The 24,303-nt window shown below is 50.2% G+C and overlaps 1 protein-coding gene across 2 annotated transcripts in view; it reads left to right on the top strand.

The window, feature by feature from the left end:
- Positions 1-24,303, top strand: part of PSME4 (proteasome activator subunit 4) — a 2,155,241-nt gene that overhangs the window by 1,525,464 nt on the left and 605,474 nt on the right. For both annotated transcript variants that reach the window (XM_086927646.1, XM_086927645.1), the window contains one exon: positions 6,508-6,639. In XM_086927646.1, coding sequence (XP_086783772.1) covers positions 6,508-6,639 — 132 coding nt within the window. The remainder of the gene's footprint in view (positions 1-6,507; positions 6,640-24,303) is intronic.

Genomic DNA, 24,303 nt, shown 5'->3' with positions numbered 1-24,303 from the left:
TCCTTGGTTTCCTTGGACCCTCTGGGCTTCTTCTTCTTGTTCATCTGCCTGTCCTGGCTTTGGGTGGAAGCTCTGTTGCCCTGGGGGTGGAGTGGGGTGCTTCGGCCTCTCCGTCCTTGCCCTAGGTCCCTCTGTTGTGAGTATGTGGCCGCCATTCTTCCTTCTTCCTCCTACATCCATTCTGGGGCTGCTGGTGTTTGACTTGTGGGGGTCCTCTTGCCTAGTAGGGACGGTTACCTCCCTGGTCCACAGGTCTGGTCCTCTGTTGGCCTTCTGTCCAGTCTGGTGGGGTCCTTTTGCAGACCCTCCTTCCCCGTGGGTATTGCTAGGGTATCTATTCTACGTGAAGGAATCTGCGGCTAGTAATCTCTATCAGATGTACGAGTTACTTACCTTCGGTAACGATGTATCTGGCAGAGACAATTCTAGCTACAGATTCCTTCACGGCCCGCCATTCCTCCCCGTTCTGCGAGGACCCCTAGGCTGGTCCTTGGTACTCGCCTCCCTGTGGGGGGCCATGTCTTCTGTGAGTACCTTCTTTTGCTCTTGACTGTGGCTCCGTCTGGTTGCTGTTCTTCCCTCCTCTTGGTTCTGGGAAGGTAGGGTTCTGGTGCTCCTATGCCCCGCTGTTCTGGCTGCTCCAGGTCGGGGAGGTTTGCCTCCAATATCTCCCTTCCCTCGCTTCCTCTTTCTGCTAGGGGCCTGGACCCTCTACCTCCTCTGAGTTGGAGCCCTCTGTTCGTGCCTTACCCTTGTTCTTGGGGGATGGATGCCCTCTAGGCCGGGGTCATAATTAAAGGGTTGACCCAAAGGTACTGGGACCTGGGTATTTAAGTAGTACAGAGAATGGGGTCCCAGACTAATTAGAAATTATATGCACAGAAGAATTTATAAACTTTAGATACATATTATTCGTACCCTGAGTTTGAAGAGGAATGTTGTTTATTCACAACCTCTTAGTTTTACATTTCATGTGCAATACATAATCCCCATTTATATTAGTGCCCAGAAGCAAAGGAAAGGTCGTGGGAAAGAAGGTTTGTGAGGGTAAGGTAGTGAGTGGACAGTTATAAAAGTTGCAGGTGATATAACAGTAATCCGTAAGTTTAGATCACAGGGATGCTGTCATTAGTCACCCAATACATCAGTACAAACACATTCCATCCTATCCCAGTTGTTTTGTTACACAGTAGTTAGACATCATTGTAAGCTGGGTAGGGCGTAGATATAACAGTCGACGTTTCGACCCCTGTTGTGTGTAGGTTGTTTGCACCTTACAGTGGGGTCTTCATCAGGACGTGAAGTGAGGGGGGGCACCAGAAGAGGGGGAGTTTCGAAAGGGCCGGCGGCTCCTCTTGTGGGTGAGCGTGGAAGAATACCTCTTCACTGTCCGTCAGTGGCAGAGTGTGAAGGGTCCCCGATGCACGCATCCATCTACAGGTCTATTCACTGTCAGTAAGTGACTGAGTATGAGGGGTCAGACTCAGTGGCTCGTGTTGTTGAATCCCCGGAGGGTTGCCAATCAATCGCAAAGGAGAAAAAATCATCCAGCGGCTCACCTTCAAGAGGAGCCCGCCGGCCCTTTCAAAACTAACAGATTACTGTTATATCACCTGCAACTTTTATAACTGTCCACTCACTACCTTACCCTCACAAACCTTCTTTCCCACGACCTTTCCTTCTGGGCACTAATATAAATGTGGATTATGTATTGCACATGAAATGTAAAACTAAGAGGATGTGAATAAACAACATTCCTCTTCAAACTCAGGGTACGAATAATATGTATCTAAAGTTTATAAATTCTTCTGTGCATATAATTGCATATAATTTCTAATTAGTCTGGGACCCCAGTCTCTGTACTACTCTAGGCCGGGGTTGCTGGAGGTTGGTTGTTCCTGCCTGTTGGGACTGTCTCCCCTTCCTTGTTTCGAGGTGTGAATGTAGGTCTGCTAAATGTGTCATGCCTTTACGCAGGTGAGATTGGGGGTTGCTATCTAGGTATTGGCGGGGTAGCTGCTCAGGGCTCTGCTCTGTTCTTCCTCTCTTTCTCTGCCCTTGGACACTGCAGTGTTGCTCTGTTCTTATGGGGTTCCTTTTTGGTATACTCTTTCGCACACTGTTCCCATGCTCCCACAGTTTTTTGTTTAGTGGTTCCTCGTTGTGGTGCGGAAAAGTTCTCAGAAGAACACTGACTTAGGTGCTCTGAGATGGGGCTTATGTGACCTCGCCGACGTCAGGTGCGTGGACGACGCCTGGGCGGAGTTGCGTGATGTTGCTCCACCCCCAGTGCGCAGAGATGCTGTGGCAAAAAGTTTCCGGATCCAGTCTCACGCCTGGGGAGAATTCTACGTGAAGGAATCTGCGGCTAGAATCGTCTCTACCAGATAAATCGTTACCGAAGGTAAGTAACTCGCACTTTAAGAAATAAATATACAGAAAGTAATATTTATACAAACGGTTGGCCTTGGATTTAGTAATTGAGTTTATGAAATAATTTCTTGCCTGTGTGTGTGTGTACAAGAAATGGTTAACCCAGCCCACTGCTCACCCACACTACCACAGAACAGAGCATTTGTACTATCTACCTCCGCTTCTGTAAGCCTCTGGGGATCCACTGGATTCTGTGCAGACTATACCTGAGATATAGTGTATACAGAGCCAGCTTCCTACACCGTGTTGATAGGATCAGAATGGATTGAAATCTATTTCTTCTTATGTCTTAAATCTGAATAAACATCTGAATTCTGATAGAGACTACTAGCCGCAGATTCCTTAACGTAGAATTATCCCCAGGCGTGAGAATAAATCCGGAAAACTTTCTTGCCACAGCATTCCTGCGCGCCAGGGGCACGGCACCATGTGGCTCCGCCCTGACGTCGTCCGTGTTGGTGACGTCAGCTACGATACATAAGTCCCACCCCGGCGCGCCTACGTCCGTTTTTTTCTCTTTTTCATGTGCAACACGGATCCGTATTGTGTCCTGGCCTGTTTTCAGGCTTTCCCTTCTGTTTCACACTTGGCGTTAGTGGAACAGTGTGCGAATGCCTTCAGGCTTCAAGACGTGTGCCTCCTGTACATGTCCCATGTCAGCAACGGACCCTCATCCGATTTGCATGTGGTGCCTAGGTGAGTACCACGACTCAGTCAAGTTGTTGGACGATGTGGTCTGGACGTTTAGTTTTGTGGCGCTTGTCAGCAGCCAGCTGCGCCTGCCTGCTCTCTGGTCTACGGCTGGGATTTTTGAGTGGGGCCTGGCGCCCCTGCTTCTTGTTTTGCGGGATCCGTGTGGGACTATGTTTTTTCTTCTCCCACCTGCTTTATTACTGAGGCGCTGTTTTGTCTGGTCTGTTGACTTCCAGCTGTGATGGAATTGGCTGCCCTCTTCACTGGGTGTTTTCATGTGGGGGGCTCTTGGCTTAGTTTCTACCCCTTCTCCTTGAAGTTTCTGGGTTGCTCTTCTTCCTCGGTACTCCTCTGTGTTGTCTGTGCCTCTGGGGCCTCAGTTGGGGGTCCCTGGTACATTGACTGCTGGCCTCCTTTCGTACTGCCCTTTCTTTCACCTGCTTGGTGAGTGGCAGACTCTTTTGTCGTTAAAACACATCCCCTGTGGGGCCAGTGTTCTCTCACGATGCGGAGGTTCTCTTCTGCTTGGGGGGGGGGGGGTATGGGGGGGGGACCTGGCTGTTTCCCTGTCCCTATGATTTGTCCCTGTTGGGGGTCTTGTGTTCACCTGGAGAGGTCCTCTCACAGACCCTCCTTCCCCTTTGGTATGGCCAGGGTATCTATTCTACGTTAAGGAATCTGCGGCTAGTAGTCTCTATCAGATGTACGAGTTACTTACCATCGGTAACGGTGTTTCTGATGGATACATCTGCCTGTGGATTCCTCACCTTATGAACATCCCCTGCGCTAGCATTCCGCGGAAATGTTTCGTAGCTCTCCGCACCGACGAGGTTGTCACAGCTTCATGGCTCTGCATAATGTCACCGGAACCATAAGAAGACCACGTTGGCGTGATGACGTCTGTTCCCTTTTTACCGCACTGTCGACGCTAACGTTTTTTTCCCAGGACTCTCCATACTTCGTTTGGATACTTTGTGTTTCTGATTGTATCGCGTCTTTCTTTGTCATGTGTGCTCCGACGAAGTCAGGGTTTAAGCTTTGCAGAGAATGCAGTAAACATATGTCGATTACAGACCCGCATAAGGATTGCCTTTGGTGTTTGTCTTCAGACCATGATGTCGAGGGGTGCTCCTCGTGCAGGAAAATGAACTCGAAGGCGTTAAAGGAGCGAGAGGCCAAACTTTATATGGCCAAGGTGAAAAAAGAGAAAAGAAGTCGAAAAAGATCAAAGTCAAGTTCTTCGGCGTCGCACGACTCCAAGAAGAAGCATAAGAAGAAGAGGAGACATGCTTCTCGACGCCAGTCTTCGAAGTCTGTGGTATCGAAGTTGCCTTCGCCTGCTCATCGACGTCGGGATAACGACTTTGTGTCTCCTTCGCCTTTGGTGTCTCCTCAGGAGACTCCAGCTCATTCTCCTTTATTATGTGGGTACTCCAGAGCAGGCAACCACGCCGAGATTCTCTCCACCTAATCCGGCTGATGATGATGAGGTTCCTTTGTCTCCGGCTGTTCTACCTGTGGCTCCAGCGGCTCCGATTCCTGAGGTACATCGATCGTATCCGGAATCGGCGTCTTACCCTCAGTTCCTGATGCCGGGTTCCGATCCTTCACATTTTTCAAATGCGATGTATGGTGCTTTCACCAGTGCCATGTACCCCCCTGGAGCACCTTCGGTTCCCATGGATGCGTTGGCTTATAATTTGGGTGTGCTCATCAGTATCCTCAAGCTCCCTTTATGCTGTTTATGCCAGCGACGTCGTCCTGGTCGTTTCCGACTCTGAGGATGTCGAAGCGATATGGGCAGTCTCCGGCTCCATCCCGTGAAGCCTCTGGGATTCGAACGGCGCCGGTTATGGATCATCTTTCGATGCACTCCCGGAGCCGACGACGCCCAGTGTGGCACCGACGCCGCAATCGAAGATGTGTTCGAGAAGAGAGGCGCAGAGGTTATTGGAAGAGGAGCAGTACCGGGATGAAGAGAGGGAGGAAGGAGAAGTGTATGACAGAAGATGTGTTTGAAGACTTGTGTGAAGCAAGTGGTCTTGACACTTCCCCAGAGTGGGACTTTGTTTCTCAAAAGGCTTCTCCCTCTAAGGATGTTGCACCATATCATACAGTTATTAGGAAAGCTGCGAAATTTTTGGACTTGCAACTTCCTGTAGCAAAGTAAGGTGAGGAATCCACAGTCAGATATTGTATCCACCAGAAAAAGCGTTACCTAAGGTAAGTAACTTGTTCATCTGTTCGAGATGATTCTAGCCGCAGATTCCTTCACGACCCACCCTTCCTCCCTGTTTTGCGAGGATGCTTCTTTGGACTTTTGCACTCGCCTGCCTCCAGGTGGTTATCTTCTGCGAGTGCCTTTTCTTACTCCCTCCCTAGGGGGATGCTAGTCTTGTTGTTTGCGCCATTTTTTCCCTTCTGGGGATTGGTTGATGATTTCATGGGTGCTTCTGCACTCCTGTACCCTGTTCTTCAGTGTGGGGTCTGCTTGTGCTCTTCTTCCTTTCATTGATTGCACTTATGACTCCTCTGCAGTCCTTGGGGTTGAGTTCTCTTGGCTTGATCTCGACCCTTAGCTCTTTTCTGGAGCTGTCTCTCCCTGCTGACGTTGTCTGGGGTGAATTGTCCTTCCTCTTCTGTTCTGGCCTTGATCCCCTTCTCTATTCTGGGTTGTGGTTGCAGACTTCTTCGTCTGCTGTGCAATTTTTTACATGCTTTCTGCCCCCAAGGAGGCTGGTGTATTTGTTTGCAGGCTTGCTTGCAGTAGCTGTGCTCTGTTCTTTCCTTCCATTACTTTTTGTGCCATAGTGCCTGGCACTATTCTGGATGGTGCTGATTCTCACCATTTGTTTTTTCCCTTTCTGTTTAGCTGATTTTTTTGCACACTGTTCCAGTATTCTCACAGTGTTTGTTTGTGATGCCGCATTGTGGCACGGTAAAGTTCTCCGAAGAAAACTGACGTAGGTGCGCCAGGGTGGGAGTTGTGTATCCTCGCTGACGTCGCCAACGCGGACAACATCAGAGCGGAATCAATTTGTGCCGTCCCCCCAGCGCGCAGAGATGCTGTGGCAAGAAAGTTTTCCGGATCCAGTCTCACGCCTGGGGATAATTCTACGTTAAGGTATCTGAGGCTACAATCGTCTCTACCAAATACACCGTTACCCAAGGTAAGTAACTTGTACTTCTCAGACCATGTCCATTAATTTAATGGAATCATTTGATTGGTCTGTAATGGCAGATTTCCCAAACTATTTTGGTAAGCTAACAGCAAACCTACAATCTGTCACTGTCCGCACAAGTTGCATTTTAAACTATGAAGATAACTAATAATGGTCAGCTCTTTGGTTATTAACATTGTTTCTCTTCTTTCTGTTCCAGTCGACTTTACGTTCTTCAGGGTGGCTTGGCACAACAAGAATGGAGAGCATCAGAGCTGTTACACCGATTGTTGAAGTATCTTGAACCAAAACTAACCCAAGTTTACAAAAACGTCAGGGAAAGGATAGGAAGGTTTGTATTTGTAGTGCTAAACTTTCGTTTACTACATTTTAAGCTCAAATGAGGTTCAGATACAATTGACGATTATGTTTAATGTCTTAGCAGCTTTGAAGGTAGTAGGATTTACAAAAGGCTTATCATTAGTACATCAATTTTGGAACTGTATTGCAGAATCATTGCTAAATCTGGACGAAGTAAAGCTCCCTTCGTTTGAACAGAGCAAAACCTGATGTTCTATAATGTATTGCTGCATCTGATAGAGACTTCTAGCTGCAGATTCCTTACCTTGGAAGTTCCCATGCATCTGAATAGATTCAGAAACATATTTTCATGAGCAGTTCCCCTGAGTGGTGTCTGGTGGCTCCGTTGGGTTCTGTATGGCATCCTATGCACCGATGTGACGTCTCGGTCACCTATATAGGCACCACCACAGCACTTTGGAGATTTCTCATGTGTGTCCGAAATACCTTCCCACCCTATCTATAAATATGGTTCCAACTGAATCTTCGCCACTGCTTTAACATATTCCTTGCGTGAAAGAACCAGATCACTGGTTGTATCATGCTTCAAGTAGGCAGTTTTACATAATTACCCCAGAAAGAGCGAACTTCTCTCAAGGATCTCAAATAACTTGATGGGAAGAGCTTCAACCTGAAAAGACAGGGCGGCTTAACCTTATATTAAATCTGTTCTACTGGGTATGAGTGTCCGAGAATATATTTCAAAATACTGTGAACACGAGGGAAAGATAGAAAAAGACTCAAAAATCTACATTATATCCCAGTCAGAAGGCTAGCCACCCACTAAGTCTGAAGTTTAGGCTCAAGTGGAAGAACACAGAGAGGGAGTCCCGAGAACCTTTTAGAACACTCTTCACCCAGCACTGAGGGTACTATCAAACAGCATAATATTCTCTATAAACCCTACGCCCGGGATTCCCTCTCGAGGCAAGGCAGCTCAGCGCTGCAAAGCCCCCTCACGCTCTACTTATTCTGGGACACAGGGCTCCTGCAGAAGTAAAAATAAAGCGCTCCCAGGGAAGTGTAAATAAAGCGCTTCCCAGGCGCTTGGCAAACAAAGTCTAGGCAAAGTTCAGAAACAGTCCTTAGGGAGTTAGGGGGGCAAAGGCTGGGCCCAGGGGCCAGCTCACAGGGCCCTCCAGGCAGGAAGGCAGTCCCCAGTGGAGGTCCTCCTGGCGCCCAACAGCAGGCCCCCCTCAAGATAGGATCAGGAAAAGAACCTTTTACATGGGATCACAGCCCCTTTTTATACACAAAAATCCTTTGTCTCAGGCTGCAGGGTTAAGGGAAAACCAGATGCAACTGGTTTTGGAGCCCTCTCCCCAGCGCCAATCCTGACACTGATCCCGGCGATGCCAACCCCATTCTCATCCCCAACTCTGACATGGAGCCGGAGGGGTGTTGTTCGCCAGCTCCGGTGCCGACCAGAGCCTGAGCCCTGTTCTAACAGGCTAGGACTCAGGGAGGAATTGAAGGGGGTCACTGGACACTGAGGAATACCAGCTTTATGAGGAAGGATATATGGACTGGTGTGAGGATCTAAGTAAAGCCAATGGACTTGACATGTCTCCAGATACTGCATGCTTTCTTCCCCTACCGTGGCTATAGACGATCGATGGTGGCTGAGGTCCTTGACCTGAGCCTACCCTCAGTGGCTGTCCGGGCGAATGTCTTGACAGAGAAGCTTCAACTAAGAATGTCCCCCCTCAGAACTGCGAATCCCATTCAGTGAAGCCCCACCGACGTCCTACTTGATACCTGGTCCAGACCCAACACAGGGGCTCCTGTGAATAGAACGATTGCCCACCGCCCACCCTAGGTGACCCACACCTCGCCCAACACCCTACCCTCAAGAGCTTGGTGGTCCAAGCCTCAATGTCCCATGTACATTCTGGCACATTCCCTACCTCACCCCCAAACAGGCAAGCCTAGAGACTGGACAATTTGGAGAAGAAGATGTTTCTTCCGCCAGCCTGGCACTGCAATCTGTGAACACTGTGTGCCTTTTGGGCTGGTTTTCCATGTGCTGTGGGATACAGTTGCACAGGTGCTGTAAACGGTTCCGGAGGATGCCCGGGCCTTTCTCTCCAAGGCTGCTACCGATTAGAGGGATGCAACTAAGTTCACCATTTGCTGTGGACTAGACATCACCGGCTCACTAGGCAGAACAGATTGGTCGACGATGACCCTGCGGAACTACGCCTTGCGGAGGGCTACTGATTTTTCTGGGAATGTCCAGTCCTCACTCTTGGGCATGCCCTTTGATGGTTCTCATCCCTTTGGAGACAAGGCATATCCGGTGCTGGAGTGCTTTAAGGACAGCAAGGCTACAGTCAGCTTATTAGGCCTTTCTATGGTCCCCTGTCACCCTCAATCCGCCTTTTGCGGCCATGAAAGGGTCATGCAGCCGCGTCCTTAAACACCTAGTCACCGCAGGTGAAAGCTTTCCAGCCTGTGCGTGGCTTTGGACATAATACCCAGCAGCCCCATGGGTCATGGGGGCAAAGGTTGGCTCAGTCCGCCAGTCCACCCAGCAGCTGCAGCCTCCAAACCCTCCTAGTCTGCCTGTGTACCATCATGGGCACCCAGTGGGCAGCAGGATTCCCCATCACCTGCCCCACTGGCAGTTTATAACGTAGGACATGGGGGCTATGCGGATTGTGGGAAGGGGCTACTCCCTCCCCTTAGAGACTACACCTCCCTCCATGCCACATGACTATGGCAGGCTGACGGAGGACCACCTATCTCTTCTCTGCCAGGAAGAGATGGATCTTCTGGCCAAAGGAGCCATAGAGAGAGTGCTGACGGCAGTGGGTCGTTGTTGCTATTCCTGCTACTTATTGGTGCCCAAGAATTACGGAGGCCTTCATACTATCCTCGACCTGCGCTCTCTCAATTTCTTCCTCAAGAAGGAGAAATTCAAGATGCTCATTTTTGTGCAGGTCCTCTCCGACATGGATCTAGGAGACTAGATGGTAGTATTGGAATTGCAGGAGGCATGTTTCCCTATTCCTGTCCTGCCTGCCCACAGGACTTACCTGCGGTTTACAGTGGGCCACGGGCCCTTTCAGTTCATTGTGCTCCCCTTTGGCCTCACCACCATCCCATGGGTGTTCACTGAGGTAATGGTGGTTGTTGCAGCTCATCTGCATAGATCAGGGGTGCCAGTTTAACCTTATCTTAATGACTGGCTGTTAAAGGTGGGCTCGCCCCGGGCTGTTGTATCCCTCCTCCAGACTACGGCAGATTTCCTGCATTCGCTGGGGTTCACTATCAACACCTGACTCCCTCTCAGACTCTCCCTTTCATCGAAGCTGTTCTGGACATAGTGCAGTTTCAGACCTAGCCTCCTGTAAGGCGAGTCCAGGATATTCAGACTATGATACCGATATTTCAGATTCTATCCTGGATTTCTGTGATACTGATACTGATTCTGAGGCTTCTGGACCTCATGGACTCTTGCATCTTGTATGTGAAACAAACAAGGACCCCCTGATACGGATTAATTTCCTGGGTCAGGGCAAATGAACAAGTGTGAGTAAAATACCCAGGCAAATTTTTGAACCAACTAGCACATGAAAAGTAGCTCAATACACATTAAAGAAATGATAATACACTATTGCATGTACATATAAAGATACAAATTTAATAACATGATATTCAGTAAAATTGGTACATAATTATACACAAAGGATAAAAAGATTTATAACATTTTAACATATGCATATCTTCAATCATATAAGTAATTCATTAGTATAAAAGATTAGATGGTTTCCTGTTTTATGTCTGACATTTATCCAATGGAAGTCAACAAGAAAGTGGCGGTTGCAGTTAAGAAGAAGGACCCTTCCCAGTGGACCCCGAGGAAACACAGTGGAATACAGAAGATTGTAGATTCACCCCACCTGTAGATACCCCGGTACCAGGATACCTACACCAGGGAAGCCGGGTGCATAGTCATGTCATGTCATGAACAGATATATGGAAAAATCAACAAATCAATTCATAACAAAACATAGTCTCCCTTAATTTAGGGAGGAGCCACTGAAACCAACTGCTAGTCAAGAGAAGCTCTGAAGAACACAAATGTCCTTAGGAGACGAAGTGTAGGGTCGACGTTTCCGTCTCTGTTGCAGCAGTCATTGAGACCATCATCAGGACAAACAATAATGCAGAGGTACCGCCTAAGGTAAATTGCGAGGGAAAGCAAAGACTCTTTGATGCAAGCCCTAGGTGGTGATGGGAACGTGGCTCGAGCAGATCTGCACGTTTTTAAACAGGACTGTAGAAGATACCAGTCGTCAATTGAGCAACCGTGGCAGTTGCTGTTAGTAGAGTTTGTTCGTCCATATATTTTCACGGTTCTAGCAAGGGGTTCAGGCGAAATACCAGGCGAAACACCAGGCACAACTCCGTCTACTGGGATCTCCTAGACCGCACACGACCGTTCCGGGTCGACGGCCAACTCTTTGTTGGCTACGTGGGCGCTAAGAAGGGACGGGCGGTGCACAAGCGGACCATCTCTCGTGGGTCGTTTTGTGCATCAATGTCTGTTATTCCTTAGCTAAACAGGAGCCTCCTGTGGGGCTGCGCGCCCATTCCACTCGGGCCACGGCGGCTACTACTGCCCTGGGTCGGGGGAGTGCCTTTGCAGGACATTTGTCAGGCAGCTACGTGGGCCTCGCTGCACACGTTTGCCAAGCACTACTGCCTGGACAGCCAAGTCCAGAGAGATTACTTTTTTGGCCGTTCCGTTCTCCAGGACTTCCTGGTGTGATCTTGGTTTTCAGACCCACAACCGGGGTAGTATTGCTGGTATATCTATTCTAAGGTAAGGAATCTAACACTAACCTGTTTCTTTCAGATGCACACGTTACTTACCTTCGGTAACGATATATCTGTAAGAAACATTAGTTAGTGTTAGATTACATACCACCCTCATTCCGGAGATCCCGACGACGGACGCGTAGCTGCAGACGATGCCTACCGACGCGCAGGGATACTGCTGACGAAAACTTTCTAGATCTAGTTTGACGCCTGGGGATATTCTAAGGTAAGGAATCTAACACTAACGAATGTTTCCAATAGATATATCGTTACTGAAGGTAAGTAACTTGTGCATCAGGGCTATTTTCCCTGTCCCCGTAGCAGGTCCCCTTTGGGGGGTCTTGGGCTCGTCTGAGCTGGAGAGGTCTTCTCGCAGAATCCTCCTCCCCTTTGGGGTATGGCTAGGGTATCTATTCTACGTTAAAGAATCTGCGGCTAGTAGTCTCTATCAGATGTGCGAGTTACTTACCTTCGATGACGATGTATCTGGTAGAGACGATTCTAGCCACAGATTCCTTCACGACTCACCCTTCCTCCCCGTTTCTGCAAGGGCCATTCTCGGTCTTCTACGCTCGGCTGCTTTGTGGCGGTGGTTCTCTGCGAGTGCTTTTTCTTACTCCCTCCCTGGGGGATGCTCGCCTTGTTGTTGTTTTTGCTCCATTCCTTCCTTTCTGGTGATTGATAGGCAAATGCCTGGGTACTGCTGCGCCCAAGCATTTGGTCTCCAAAGAAGGGTTCATTGTACCCTGCTGTTAGAAATGGGGATTTCCAGTTGGCTGAGGCTTGCGCCAAAGCCAGGTAGAAACCATGTGGCCCCCCCCCATTCCAGGAGGGACGCATCCGTCACCACTGGGTGCTCTGGTTGGGGAAGGGAGAGGGATCTGCCACTGACCCAATCCCCGTCCATGAGCCACCACTGCAACTGACTCGCAGTGCCCTCCGAGATCAGGACATGGTCGGACAGGCTGCCCTGATGCTGTGCCCATTGGAACTTCAGGTCTCACTGCAGAGCATGCATCCGCCACCTGGCGTGAGCTACCAGCAGGATGCAGGAGGCCAACTGCCCCAGGAGCTGTAGCGTCATCCTGACCGAGACCTGGGATAAAGGCTGAAAGATTGGAATCAAAGCCTGAATATCCTGAACCTGCTGCTCCGGAGGAAAACCCAAAACTGCGCCGAGTCCAGAACCGCTCCAATGAAGACGAGCTTCTGAGAGGGACTAAGGTGTTACTTCAGCACGTTGATGGAGAACCCCAGCAAGTGTAGGAGATCGGCCATATTCTGGAGGTGGGAGATGACTGTCTGGTGCGAGCCCGCCTTCAACAACCAGTCGTCGAGATAGGGGAAGACTGAAACCCCTGATCTGCGCAGATGAGCTGCAACCACCACCATCACTTTTGTGAACCCTCGAGGGGCACTGGTGAGGCCGAAGGGGAGCACAGTAAACTGAAAGTGCTCGTGGCCTACAATGAACCGCAGGTAGCGCCAGTGGGTGGCAGGATGGGGATGGGGAAATAAGTGCCCTGCAAGTCCAATGCTACCATCCAGTCTCCAGGGTCTAGGGCAGCCAGTACCTGAGCTAAAGTCAGCATCTTGAACTTCTCCTTCTGGAGGAAGTCGTTGACGCTCCTGAGGTCCAAGATAGGGCGCAGGCCCCCTTTGCCTTTCTTGAGAACTAGAAAGTAGTGGGAATAACAACCACGTCCTACTTCTGGCCCAGGAACGCGCTCGATGGCCCCCTTGGCCAAAAGGGCCGTAACTTCCTCCTGCAGAAGTTGCAAGTGATCCCCCGACATGCGGTGGTACAGCAGTGGCATGGCTGGAGGGGTCACCTCGAAGGGGAGGGAGTAGCCCCTTCGGACGATTTGCAGCATCCACCTGTCCGATGTAATGTTGCGCCAGTGCAGTAGGTGATGGCGAACCCCGCCTCCCACTGGCGTCCAATGGGCCTGAAAGCTCGGACTAGGAGGGCTTTGAGGCGGATGCTGCGGAAGCGGACGTGGACTGACTGGGACTCTGTCCCCCTGCATCGCCACGGCGGGCACCACGTCCGTGACCGCGTTGAGGTTGGTTCTGCGGCCTGTGGCTGGACGAACGTGTGGGGGCACCCCTTCCTTGGCCACGAAAGGGGCAAAAAGCAGAAGTTTGCTGGCACTGGCCGACAGGCCCAAGGACTTGGCCTTAGCCTTGGAGTCCTTACAAAGCTCAAGCGCGCTGTCTGCTTTGTCGCCAAAAAGGCAACGGCCATCAAAGGGCATGTCCATGAGTGTGTTCTGGACATTCCCTGAAAAATTGGCGGACCTCAGCCAGGCGTGGTGACGTATCGCCACCATCTTGGAAATCGCTCTACCTAGCGAGTCCGTGGTATCAAGTCCACATCGGATGGAATACTGTGCTGCGTTGCAACTCTCCGAGTCGTGGTGCTCACCCAGGCACCACATGCAAATCAGATGAGGGTCGTTTGCCGACATGGGACGTGCATAGGAAGTAATCGTCTTGAAGCCCAAAGGCATTCGTACACTGGTGCACGAAACGCCAAGCGTAAAAAGAATGAAAGGCCAGGACAGTAATCCGGATCCGTGTTGCACGCGGAAAGAGAAAAAACTGACGTAGACGCGTCGGGGTGGGACTTATGTATCCTCGCTGACGTCACGCATGCGGACGATGTCAGGGCGGAGTCACGTGGTGCCATCCCCCCGGCGTGCAGGGATGCTGTGGCAGAAAAGTTTTCCGGATCTAGTCTCACGCCTGGGGATAATTCAATGTTAAAGAAGAACAAGTTACTTACCTTTGGTAACGCATTTTCTGTTGGATACAGTATCTGCCGGTGGATTCTCACCTTGTGAATAGCCCCATGCGCCAGTAGCATTCGGAAATTTTTTGTAGCTCTCCACGCCGACAAGGACGACGTCACAATAGCACAGCTCCGCTGACGTCACTGGAGCCATAAAAGAGCCTCGTCGGTGTGATGACGTCCGTTCCGCCCTTTTTTTCCATGCCTTCGAGGCATACGGGCGGGCCGACTGTAGGAAGGTGGATATCTGACTATATGGTTACCCCGACTTTTTGCCTAGTGTTTTGCTGGTTTTCGACTTGGCCTGGACAATAGGTTTCCTGTCCAGGGAGGTGCCAGCACCTCCCCAGACTGGCAGATGTGTATTGGGACAGGGAGGGCTGCATCAGCAGATGCTTTTTGAGACACTACCTGGGGCACACAAGATGCTCCATGCATAGCCCGGTTCAAACCAGTTGCTGGGGCACTCCAGCCCCGCTCTGGTGCGAAACTGGACAAAGGGAAAGTGGTGTAACCACCCCCTTCCCAGGTCCACCCATAGGAGGGACCTAGCAGGTAATCCAGCCGCTTAAATCAGTATAAGTATAGGAGCTGTGTCCCCAGGACTTTAGATTATCCTGGAAAGAAACTTTGATACAGAACTCTTGGACCTTCGACATTCTATCCTGACTAGAAGACGGAAGATATCTCCCTTGTGGTCAAGGAGTGACCACCCTGTGCAAACAGGCACCACCAGTAACTTTTCGGTCTGCTTTGTCGACGCTCCCGCCGGAACCTGAAGACTCAGCGACACAGGAACTGGACTCTCAGACTTCTCCAACTCCGACCCACATCCACAGCAAAGCTGAGACATGTGGCGGACACGAGAGACTTGGGACCGGACCCCCTGGACGTCCTGCATTTTGCTAACTGCTCGACGACCGAGGTACCCTCACAATTGTGCATTGGGGTACGAGAAGCCCCAGACCGAGCTCCATTTGCACCGAAGCTCAGCCCTCCACACTCCACGAGTGCCGCGTGGGGCATGCTCCTGTATTTCAGCTCGACGCATCTTCCCGGATCCTTGCCCATTGGCTAGTGAGCCCCCTGAAGACTTTTGTTTTAAACTAAACTGCTTTCCTGGTTGCTCCAGGCTTGCTCAAGCTTCCCTTCAAAGGAGAAGCACCATCGACCTTGCTGGTCTGCAACAGAGCCAATCTCGTCATCCTGCGTGGGTTACGGTTGCTGAGGCTTGTTGGGTCCAATCTGGATACCGACTCCGCAGTCAACTAGATCCATCGTGGGACAGCTTGTATCCAGCTCCTGGTCATCGTCGATGCCTACTGGACCTTGTGGCTGAAGAGACAAACTCACCTTCTACACCTTCAAGCACACATCACCTGGTTCCTTCCTGATCACTGGCTAGTGACCCAGACTCTGTCACATCTGCTTTCAGGTTCTTCACTTCACGGATCCACCCTTGGATCCAGCCGGAAACTTTTCCTCTGGTCGCCTGTAGCACTTCTTTGCAGCTCTCCATAGAAAACGACGACGAAACCCAACACCTAAAGGCACCTATGCACCTTGCTTCCCTGGGTGAGGTAACACGAGTACTCCGGTGCTCCCATGGGTCTTGACTCTCAAAATGTCCTAGTCTAAAGGGGTTTTACCGTAGTCCATCTGGAAGTGTCCTTAAACAGTAACTTCTGATGGATACATCTGCCGTGTGGATTCCTCACCTTGTGAATATCCCCTTGAATCAGCAACATTCGGAAATTCTTTTTCTAGCCTCGCGCCGACGTGGACTTGGATGTCATAGAGACACGGCATCGCACGCGACTCCGCTGATGTCACGGACGCCTACAATAGGCCCACGCCGGCGTGATGACATCAGTTCCCTTTTTTCTGCGTCGTCGACGCTAACGGTTTTGGGATGCTCTGTAGCTTCTAGTTACTCCGTTGCTGTATTTCTTCGTTTCTCTGTTCTCTTGCTACTTTGTTCGATATTATGTCGACAAAGAAGACATGTTTTAAGCCCTGCAGGGAATGTGGAAAGATGATGTCCGTTACGGACCCACACCAGGACTGTATTTGGTGCTTGAGCTCCGACCACGACGTGGTTGGGTGTTCGGTGTGTCAAAAGATGAATCCGAAGGCCCTGCGAGAAAGGGAGTCTAAGCTTCTTGTGGCTAAACTGAAGGCTGATAAAGTAAAGAAATCTTCGAAATCCCGTTTGAAGAAGTCGAGATCGAGGTCTCGGGAGGCGTCGGCTTCGAGGTCTTCGTCGGATCACGCTTCGAGGTCACGTAAGAAGCATAAGAAGAGGAGACATGAGTCTCGACGTCATTCGGGTGATAAGTCTGGCTCGAGGTCGAGATCACCCAAGAAGGTTAGATCTAAAGTGATTCCTCCACAAGAGGTTTCGGATCAAGAGGGCGAGGCCTCGCCTTCGGTGTTGCATGTTCATTCTCCGACTCCGGCACCGTCTCCGGCTCAAGAAGAGGTCGACGAAGTTCCTGTGGAGGTTGAGGAATCGACTCCTGTTGTTGAGACAGATTCGAATCTACCTCGAGGTCGACCTGAGCATCCACCTTTCCCAACTCCAGGTCAGGATCCTTCAGCGTTTCTCAACGCTATGTATGATGTTTTCTCAAGGTCTTGGTACCCCTCTGGAGCGCCTTCGGGTCCCATGGGTCCAATGGCATTTAATTTGGGGGTGCCTCATTCATATGCCCCGGCACCTTTCATGCCGTTTTTGCCGGCTCCGACCCCGCTGTGGCAGTACCAGGCTCCACGAGGTCGACGCCGATGTCGACGCCGGCTCGTCCGAAGTCGATGACTCTGGCACCGGCGTCGCCCGCTCCAAGCAAATCTCTGGAACACCCTTCTAAGCCTTCGGATTCGATTCCGACGTCGGCTCTGGCGCCGTCGGAGTCGACAGTGGATCCGGCTGCACTCCGTGTTAAGCAGAGATCTAGGAGAGAGGCTCAGCGTCTTCTGGAAGAGCAGAGGTATTGTGAGTCTCATTCTGACTTGGAAGAAGGTAAGCTGGATGAAAATTATTTCGAGGATCTAGCAGAGGCTAGTGGTCTTGAGTTTTCTCCAGAGTGGGTCTTGCCATCAGGTTCTGATGTTCCATCCAAAGATGTTCAGCCATATCATGGGGTGATGAAAAAAGCAGCTGGACTTTTAGGTTTAAAATTGCCAACTGTTGAATTTAAATCGAACCTGCTTACTGAGGTTCTTCATTCTCCGAGCTCAGCTGTGGAGCCATTGCTCCCTTTTAATGATGCATTGACTGACCCCATTATGGAGGTGTGGAAGAAGCCTCTTTCTGCTCCTGCTGTCTCGAAAGGTGTGGCTCGGAGATGTAGAGTGGCTCCTGAGGACCCTGCCTTTTTGTCGTCTCACCCTTCTCCGGAAAGTTTGGGGATTCAGGCAGCATGTTCTAAGAAGTCAGTAGGTGCTTTTCCCCAAGTTCCTGGTGACAAGGAGGCTAAAAAGCAGGATCAAGTGGCCAAGAAAACTTTCTCTTCCGCGAGTATGGCGTTAAAATCAACGAATGCCACTTGCCTTATGGGTAGATATATCCACGCTCTTATGGACTCTGTACGTGAAGACTGCAGAGGTGACTTTGAGGAAGTTTTATCTGACACTCAAGCGGTAGCTCGTCAGGTTATTCAGAGCGGCCTTGATACTGCGGATTCTGTGGCAAGGATCATGGGCACTGCTGTTGCCACAAGGCGTTCAGCTTGGTTAAAATCCTCAGATTTTTCTGCTGATGTACAGTCTGCTTTGTTAGATCTGCCTTTTGATGGTGAAGGACTCTCTGGCAAGAAGGCAGATTCGGCCTTGGAGAGGTTTAAGGATAGCAGGGTGACTGCTAGATCTCTTGGTCTACAAGTAAGAGGTTCTACAGCCAGGAAATTCAGAGGCTTTGGTCGCTCTTCCTTTCGTACATTTAGACAAGGTCAGCAGCAGCATCAACAACAGCAGCAGCAAAATACCTTGTATAAGTCGTACAGGGGAAGGCAAAGGGCACGTCCTCGAGGGCGTCAGGCCTCTTCCTCGTCCACCTCCTCCAACCCCCCAGCCACAGAAAAGCAGCCCTAGATCAGCCATTCAGGTTCATGTGGGTCCGGTGGGGGGTCGGCTTACCCACTTTCTACGGGATTGGGAATCGGTTACATCAGATCTTTGGGTTCTCAATCTCGTAGAAAATGGGTATGCCCTTCCCTTTCGGGAATTCCCTCCCAATTACCCTCCTTGCCAGGGATATTGCTCAGAGGAACATCTGTTACTCCTACAGGAGGAAGTTCGAACTCTGTTGAGAAAGGGTGCGATAGAGGAGGTTCCAGAGCAGGAAAAAGGTCAGGGATGCTACTCCCGGTATTTTCTGATCCCCAAGAAGGATGGCAGGCTTCGTCCAATCTTGGATCTCAGGAACTTGAATTTTTATCTGAAACAATAGAAATTCAAGATGCTCACCCTTGCTCATGTTCTTCAGGCTCTGCTGGAAGAAGACTGGATGGTGTCGCTCGACTTGCAGGATGCGTACTTTCACATCCCCATCCTGAAGTCGCACAGGAAGTATCTCCGTTTTACGGTGGGATCACAGCACTTTCAGTTTGCGGTCCTTCTGTTTGATCTTACTACTGCGCCTCGAGTCTTCACCAAGGGGATGGCAGTGGTGGCGGCGCATCTCAGAAGGTCGGGGATTCCTGTATTCCCTTATTTGGACGACTGGCTGATCAAGGCAGTGTCGCCAGAGAGAGTGCTCCATCATCTGCAGGAGACAACCCAGTTGTGTTACAGGTTGGGTTTTTCGATAAATGTACCCAAATCTCACCTGGTGCCCTCCCAGCGCAACCTGTTCATAGGTGCAGTACTGGACACAACTGTATGTTGTGCATTCCCTCCTCCACAAAGGATTCGCGACATACAGGAAATGATTCCTTTATTTTGCAATGGAGCAGTCGTTCCAGTCCTGAAGGTCCTTCGCCGGCTCTGTCTGTTGGCTTCTTGTATTCTGTTGGTCAACCATGCACGCTGGCACATGAGGGCGGTCCAGTGGTGCCTCCGCAGGCAGTGTTATCAGCACAACGGAGATCTCAGGGAGTCAGTGAGGATCTCCAGAGAAGCTGCGGCGGATTTGTTTTGGTGGGGCGTGGAAGGCAACCTGTCTCAGGGGAAGCCTTTTCAGCTGCCTCCTCCAGTGGCCACAGTGATTTCGGATGCATCCACTGTAGGGTGGGGTGCTCATCTGGGGGATCTGGAGGTCAAGGGTCTTTGGTCTCCAGTGGAAAGGTTGCTTCACATCAACCTTCTAGAATTGCGGGCGATACGTCTGTCGCTCAAGGCCTTCCTCCCTTCCCTTCGCGGTAGGTCAGTTCAAGTCCTGACGGACAACACGACCGCGATGTGGTACATCAACAAGCAGGGAGGAGTGGGGTTGCAGTGTCTCTGCAGAGAGGATCTGCGTCTCTGGTCCTGGGTTCAGGACCACCAGATTTGTCTGATGGCAAATCATCTGGCCGGGGTTCTGAACGTGCATGCAGACAGTCTCAGTCGGCAGTTCTCTGCCGACCACGAGTGGAGGCTTCATCCGGAGGTGGTGCGTCAGGTCTTTCGGACGTGGGGGACTCCTCAGTTGGACCTGTTTGCCACTCGCGAGAATACTCACTGCCCGTCATTCTGCAGTCTCCAGTATCCGTTGCAAGGAGCCTTGGGGGACGCGTTTCAGTTGAGTTGGGGAAGTCAACTCCTTTACGCGTTTCCTCCCATACCTTTGATTCCTCGGGTTCTGAGGAAGATTCGCCTAGACCGGGCCCAAGTTATATTGGTCGCCCCGGACTGGCCAAGAAGGGTGTGGTATACAGATCTTCTCCACCTCTCCTCTCACCTGCCGCTCCGTCTCCCTCTCAGGGCAGACCTCCTCTCTCAGATGGAGGGGCAGGTTCTACACCCCCACCTCCAGACATTGCACCTTCATGCCTGGAGATTGAACGGGGCAACCTGATTTCCTTTTCTCTCACACCTGACGTGGTGGATGTCATCTTGTCAGCCAGGCGTGTCTCCACTAAATCTGTGTATTCATATAGATGGTCAAAATTTGTCACTTGGTGTGGTGGGAATTCTATTGACCCTTTGAGAGCCCGTTTGTCTGATGTTCTCCAGTTTGCCCTTTCTCTGGCGCAGCAAGGGCTTGCTGTTGCCATGGTTAAGGGTTATCTTTCGGAGTTGTCGACTTTTCTCGGTTTGCCTGACCAGCCATCTCTTTTTAAGTCTCCTGTAGTTTTAAGGTTTTTGAAGGGCCTCACAAATAAGTTCCCTCCTACTCCTTTTATTGTGCCTCAGTGGGACTTGAATCTTGTCTTGACCTTTCTGATGGGTGCTCCTTTTGAGCCTCTTCATAAATGTCCTATGAGGCTTTTAACTCTTAAGGCAGTCTTTCTCGTTGCAATAACCTCAGCAAGGAGGGTGAGTGAGCTTCAAGCTCTTAGTTCCAAGCCCCCTTTCTTGACCATTCATGCTGATCGAATGGTTCCTAGGACCAGGGCTGCTTTTCTTCCTAAGGTGGTGACTCCTTTCCACCTTAGTCAATCCATTACCCTTCCTACCTTTTATCTTCCCCCACACCCTTCCAAGGAGGAGGAGAGGTTACACCGTCTGGACCCTAAGAGGGCGGTGTCTTTTTACCTGGACAGGACTAAAGACTGTCGCTTGGATGACCAGCTCTTCGTTGGGTTTGCTGGCTGCAAGAGAGGAAGAGCGGTCCATAAAAGAACATTGTCAAGATGGATCGTCCTCTGTATAAAGATCTGCTACTCTTTGGCCGGTAAGGAACCTCCAGAGGGTATAAGGGCTCATTCTACAAGAGCTAAGTCGTCTACCTCAGCATTGGCTAGAGGTGTTCCTGTAGAGGATATTTGTAGGGCGGCAACTTGGTCTTCCCTCCACACGTTCGCGAAGCATTACTGCTTGGATGCTGAGGTGAGGAGGGACGGCCGCTTTGCGCGCTCTGTCCTTCAGGATTTCCTGGTTTAGAAGAGTGGACACCCTCCTCCGTCAGTGGGGACTGCTGTGGGACTCTACTCACAAGGTGAGGAATCCACACGGCAGATGTATCTATCAGAAGAACAAGTTACTTACCTTCGGTAACGCTTTTTCTAGTAGATACTATATCTGCCTGTGGATTCCTCACTGACCCACCCGCCTCCCTGTTGTCCACTCTTCTATGCCAGAGTTTTTGTAATGTATTGTATATATATTGCGATGTTAAGGAGTTGTTTCCATTGCTTTCTTGCACTTGCTTTACACTATGTGTTTCTCCTTGGCAATTGTGTGCTGTGTATACTATGTATATTTCTACTGTCATTGGTCCGTCCGTGTGCCTCGATGGCACGGAAAAAAGGGCGGAGCTGATGTCATCACGCCGGCGTGGGCCTATTGTAGGCGTCGGTGACGTCAGCGGAGTCGCGTGCGATGCCGTGTCTCTATGACGTCCAAGTCCACGTCGGCGCGAAGCTACAAAAAGAATTTCCGAATGTTGCTGACGCAAGGGGATATTCACAAGGTGAGGAATCCACAGGCAGATATAGTATCTACCAGAAAAAGCGTTACCGAAGGTAAGTAACTTGCTCTTTGTAACTTCTTCGTTTCCCATTATAAGTCAATGGTAACTCGCGACTGTGTTTAGACACTGCACGCGTCTCCCGTGGGCCTCCTACTTCCTAACCTTTGGTTGTTTAGTGTAGCCCCAGCGATTCTACAGGCCCTAGGCCTGCTGACTAACTCTCACTTGGTTCTTATACCACTTCTTTAGTATATGGTTTGTGAGGCCCCTAGGGCATAACTGTATTTGTGCAACTTATCTTATGCTAATTGAGTAACTTGTGATGTACTTCGATCTCTGACCTCATAAAGAGTGCAGATGGGTTGTGTTTAGAATAAAGACATATATATTTGACATATACCTTGTGTGGTGTCCTTTCATTTGGTATTCAAGGGATTATAATTGGTAAAACAGCTTGCTTCACATGCTCTCTGAAGTCTTACCTAAGACTGCTGGTCCATGCTACCACTAGGATACTTGTCTATAAGGTTGACTTTACAACCACCATCAATAAGGGTCGATCAGACTGGTGCAAGGTGTCCACTAGAATAGTGGACATCATATGCCAGGTTAACTTCTCACACCGACAACAAATATATATAGTATACACAGTACACAGTATTCAAACCAACACACACAGTGTGAAGTCAATGCAGGCAAGCAAAAAGAATAATACACTTCCTTTGAAAGTAACAGATATTATAACATTGTCACTATTGCAGGTATACAAGGGTGGACAACGGGGAGGAGGGTGGGTCAGTGAGGAATCCACAGGCAGATACTGTATCCACCAGAAAAAGCGTTACTGAAGGGAAGTAACTTGTTCTTCTGATGGATACATCTGCCAGTGGATTCCTCACCTTGTGAATAGAGTCCCACAGCAGTCCCCACTCCCGGAGGAGGGTGTCCACCCTCCTATACCAAGAAATCCTGTAGGACGGAACGCGCAAAGTGTCCGTCCCTCCTCACTTCGGAATCTAAGCAGTAATGCTTTACGAAAGTGTGGAGGGAGGCCCAAGTTGCCGCTCTACAAATGTCCTCCACAGGAACACCTCTAGACAAGGCAGATAAAGAAGACTTTGCTCTGGTAGAGTGAGCTCTAATAACCTCTGGGGGTTCCTTACCAGCCAAAGAATAACAGATCTTGACACACAAGATAATCCACCTGGAAAGAGTGAACTTGTGCACCACTCTGCCTTTCCTGAGGCCAATGATGCCCACGAAGAGCTGGTCATCCACACGATAGTCTTTAGTCCTTCAAGGTAAAAAACTCACCGCCCTCCTGGGGTCAAAGCGGTGAAGCCTCTCCTCCTCCTTAGAAGGGTGAGGGGGAGTATAAAAGGTAGGAAGGGTAATGGACTTCCCCAGATGGAAGGGAGTTACCACCTTAGGCAGAAAAGCAGCCCTGGTCTTGAGTACCATCCTATCAGCATGAATGGTCAAGAACGGGGGTTTCGAACTCAGAGCTTGAAGCTCACTTACCCTCCTTGCCGAGGTAATGGCAACAAGAAATACTGTTTTAATAGACAATAGTCTCAAGGGACACTTGAGTAAGGGCTCAAAAGGAGAGCGCATCAAGTAGGTTAAGACAAGATTTAAGTCCCATTGAGGCACAATAAAAGGAGTGGGCGGAAATTTGTTGGTAAGGTCCTTCATGAACCTTAACACAATGGGTGATTTAAACAAAGATTGCTGATCCGGCAAGCAAAGGAACGCCAACAAAGACGATAAATAGCCCTTCACAGTAGCCACAGCAAAGCCCTGCTGAGCTAGAGAGAGAGCAAACTGAAGGATGTTGGGTAAATGAGCCCTCAAAGGAACAATAGAATTCTCTCCACACCATTTGATAAATTTGGACCACCTGTAGGAATAGATAGACTTGGTGGAGTGTCCCTGGCCGATAAAGTAATGTCCACCACGTCAGGCGGGAGAGAGAAAGAGTTCAGGTTGTCCCGTTCAATCTCCAGGCATGAAGGTGCAAACTCTGGAGGTGGGGTTGTAGAACCTGCCCCTGCGACTGCGAGAGGAGGTCTGCCCTGAGAGGGAGACGGAGCGTGTGATGAGAGGTGGAGTAGATCTGTGCACCATACACTTCTTGGCCAAACTGGGGCAATAAATATGACTTGGGCCCGGTCTTGGCGAATCTTCCTCATAACCCGAGGAATCAAGGGTATGGGAGGAAACGCGTAAAGGAGTGGTGAGCCCCAACTCAACTGAAAAGTGTCCCCCAAAGCTCCCTGCATCGGATACTGGAGACTGCAGAATGACGGGCTGTGAGCATTCTCGTCAGTAGCAAAAGGTCCACCCGAGGAGTTCCCCACGTCTGAAAGACAAAACGAACCCCCTCCGGATGGAGCCTCCACTCGTGGCCGGCAGAGAACTACTGACTGAGACTGTCTGCACGAACGTTCAGAACTCCGGCCACATGATTTGCCATCAGA

The sequence above is a fragment of the Lissotriton vulgaris genome, chromosome 6, assembly GCF_964263255.1.
Source record: "Lissotriton vulgaris chromosome 6, aLisVul1.2, whole genome shotgun sequence".
Lineage (NCBI taxonomy): Eukaryota > Metazoa > Chordata > Amphibia > Caudata > Salamandridae > Lissotriton > Lissotriton vulgaris.
Note: the sequence above shows the minus strand (reverse complement) of the source record. Positions and strands in the feature narration are given on the sequence as shown.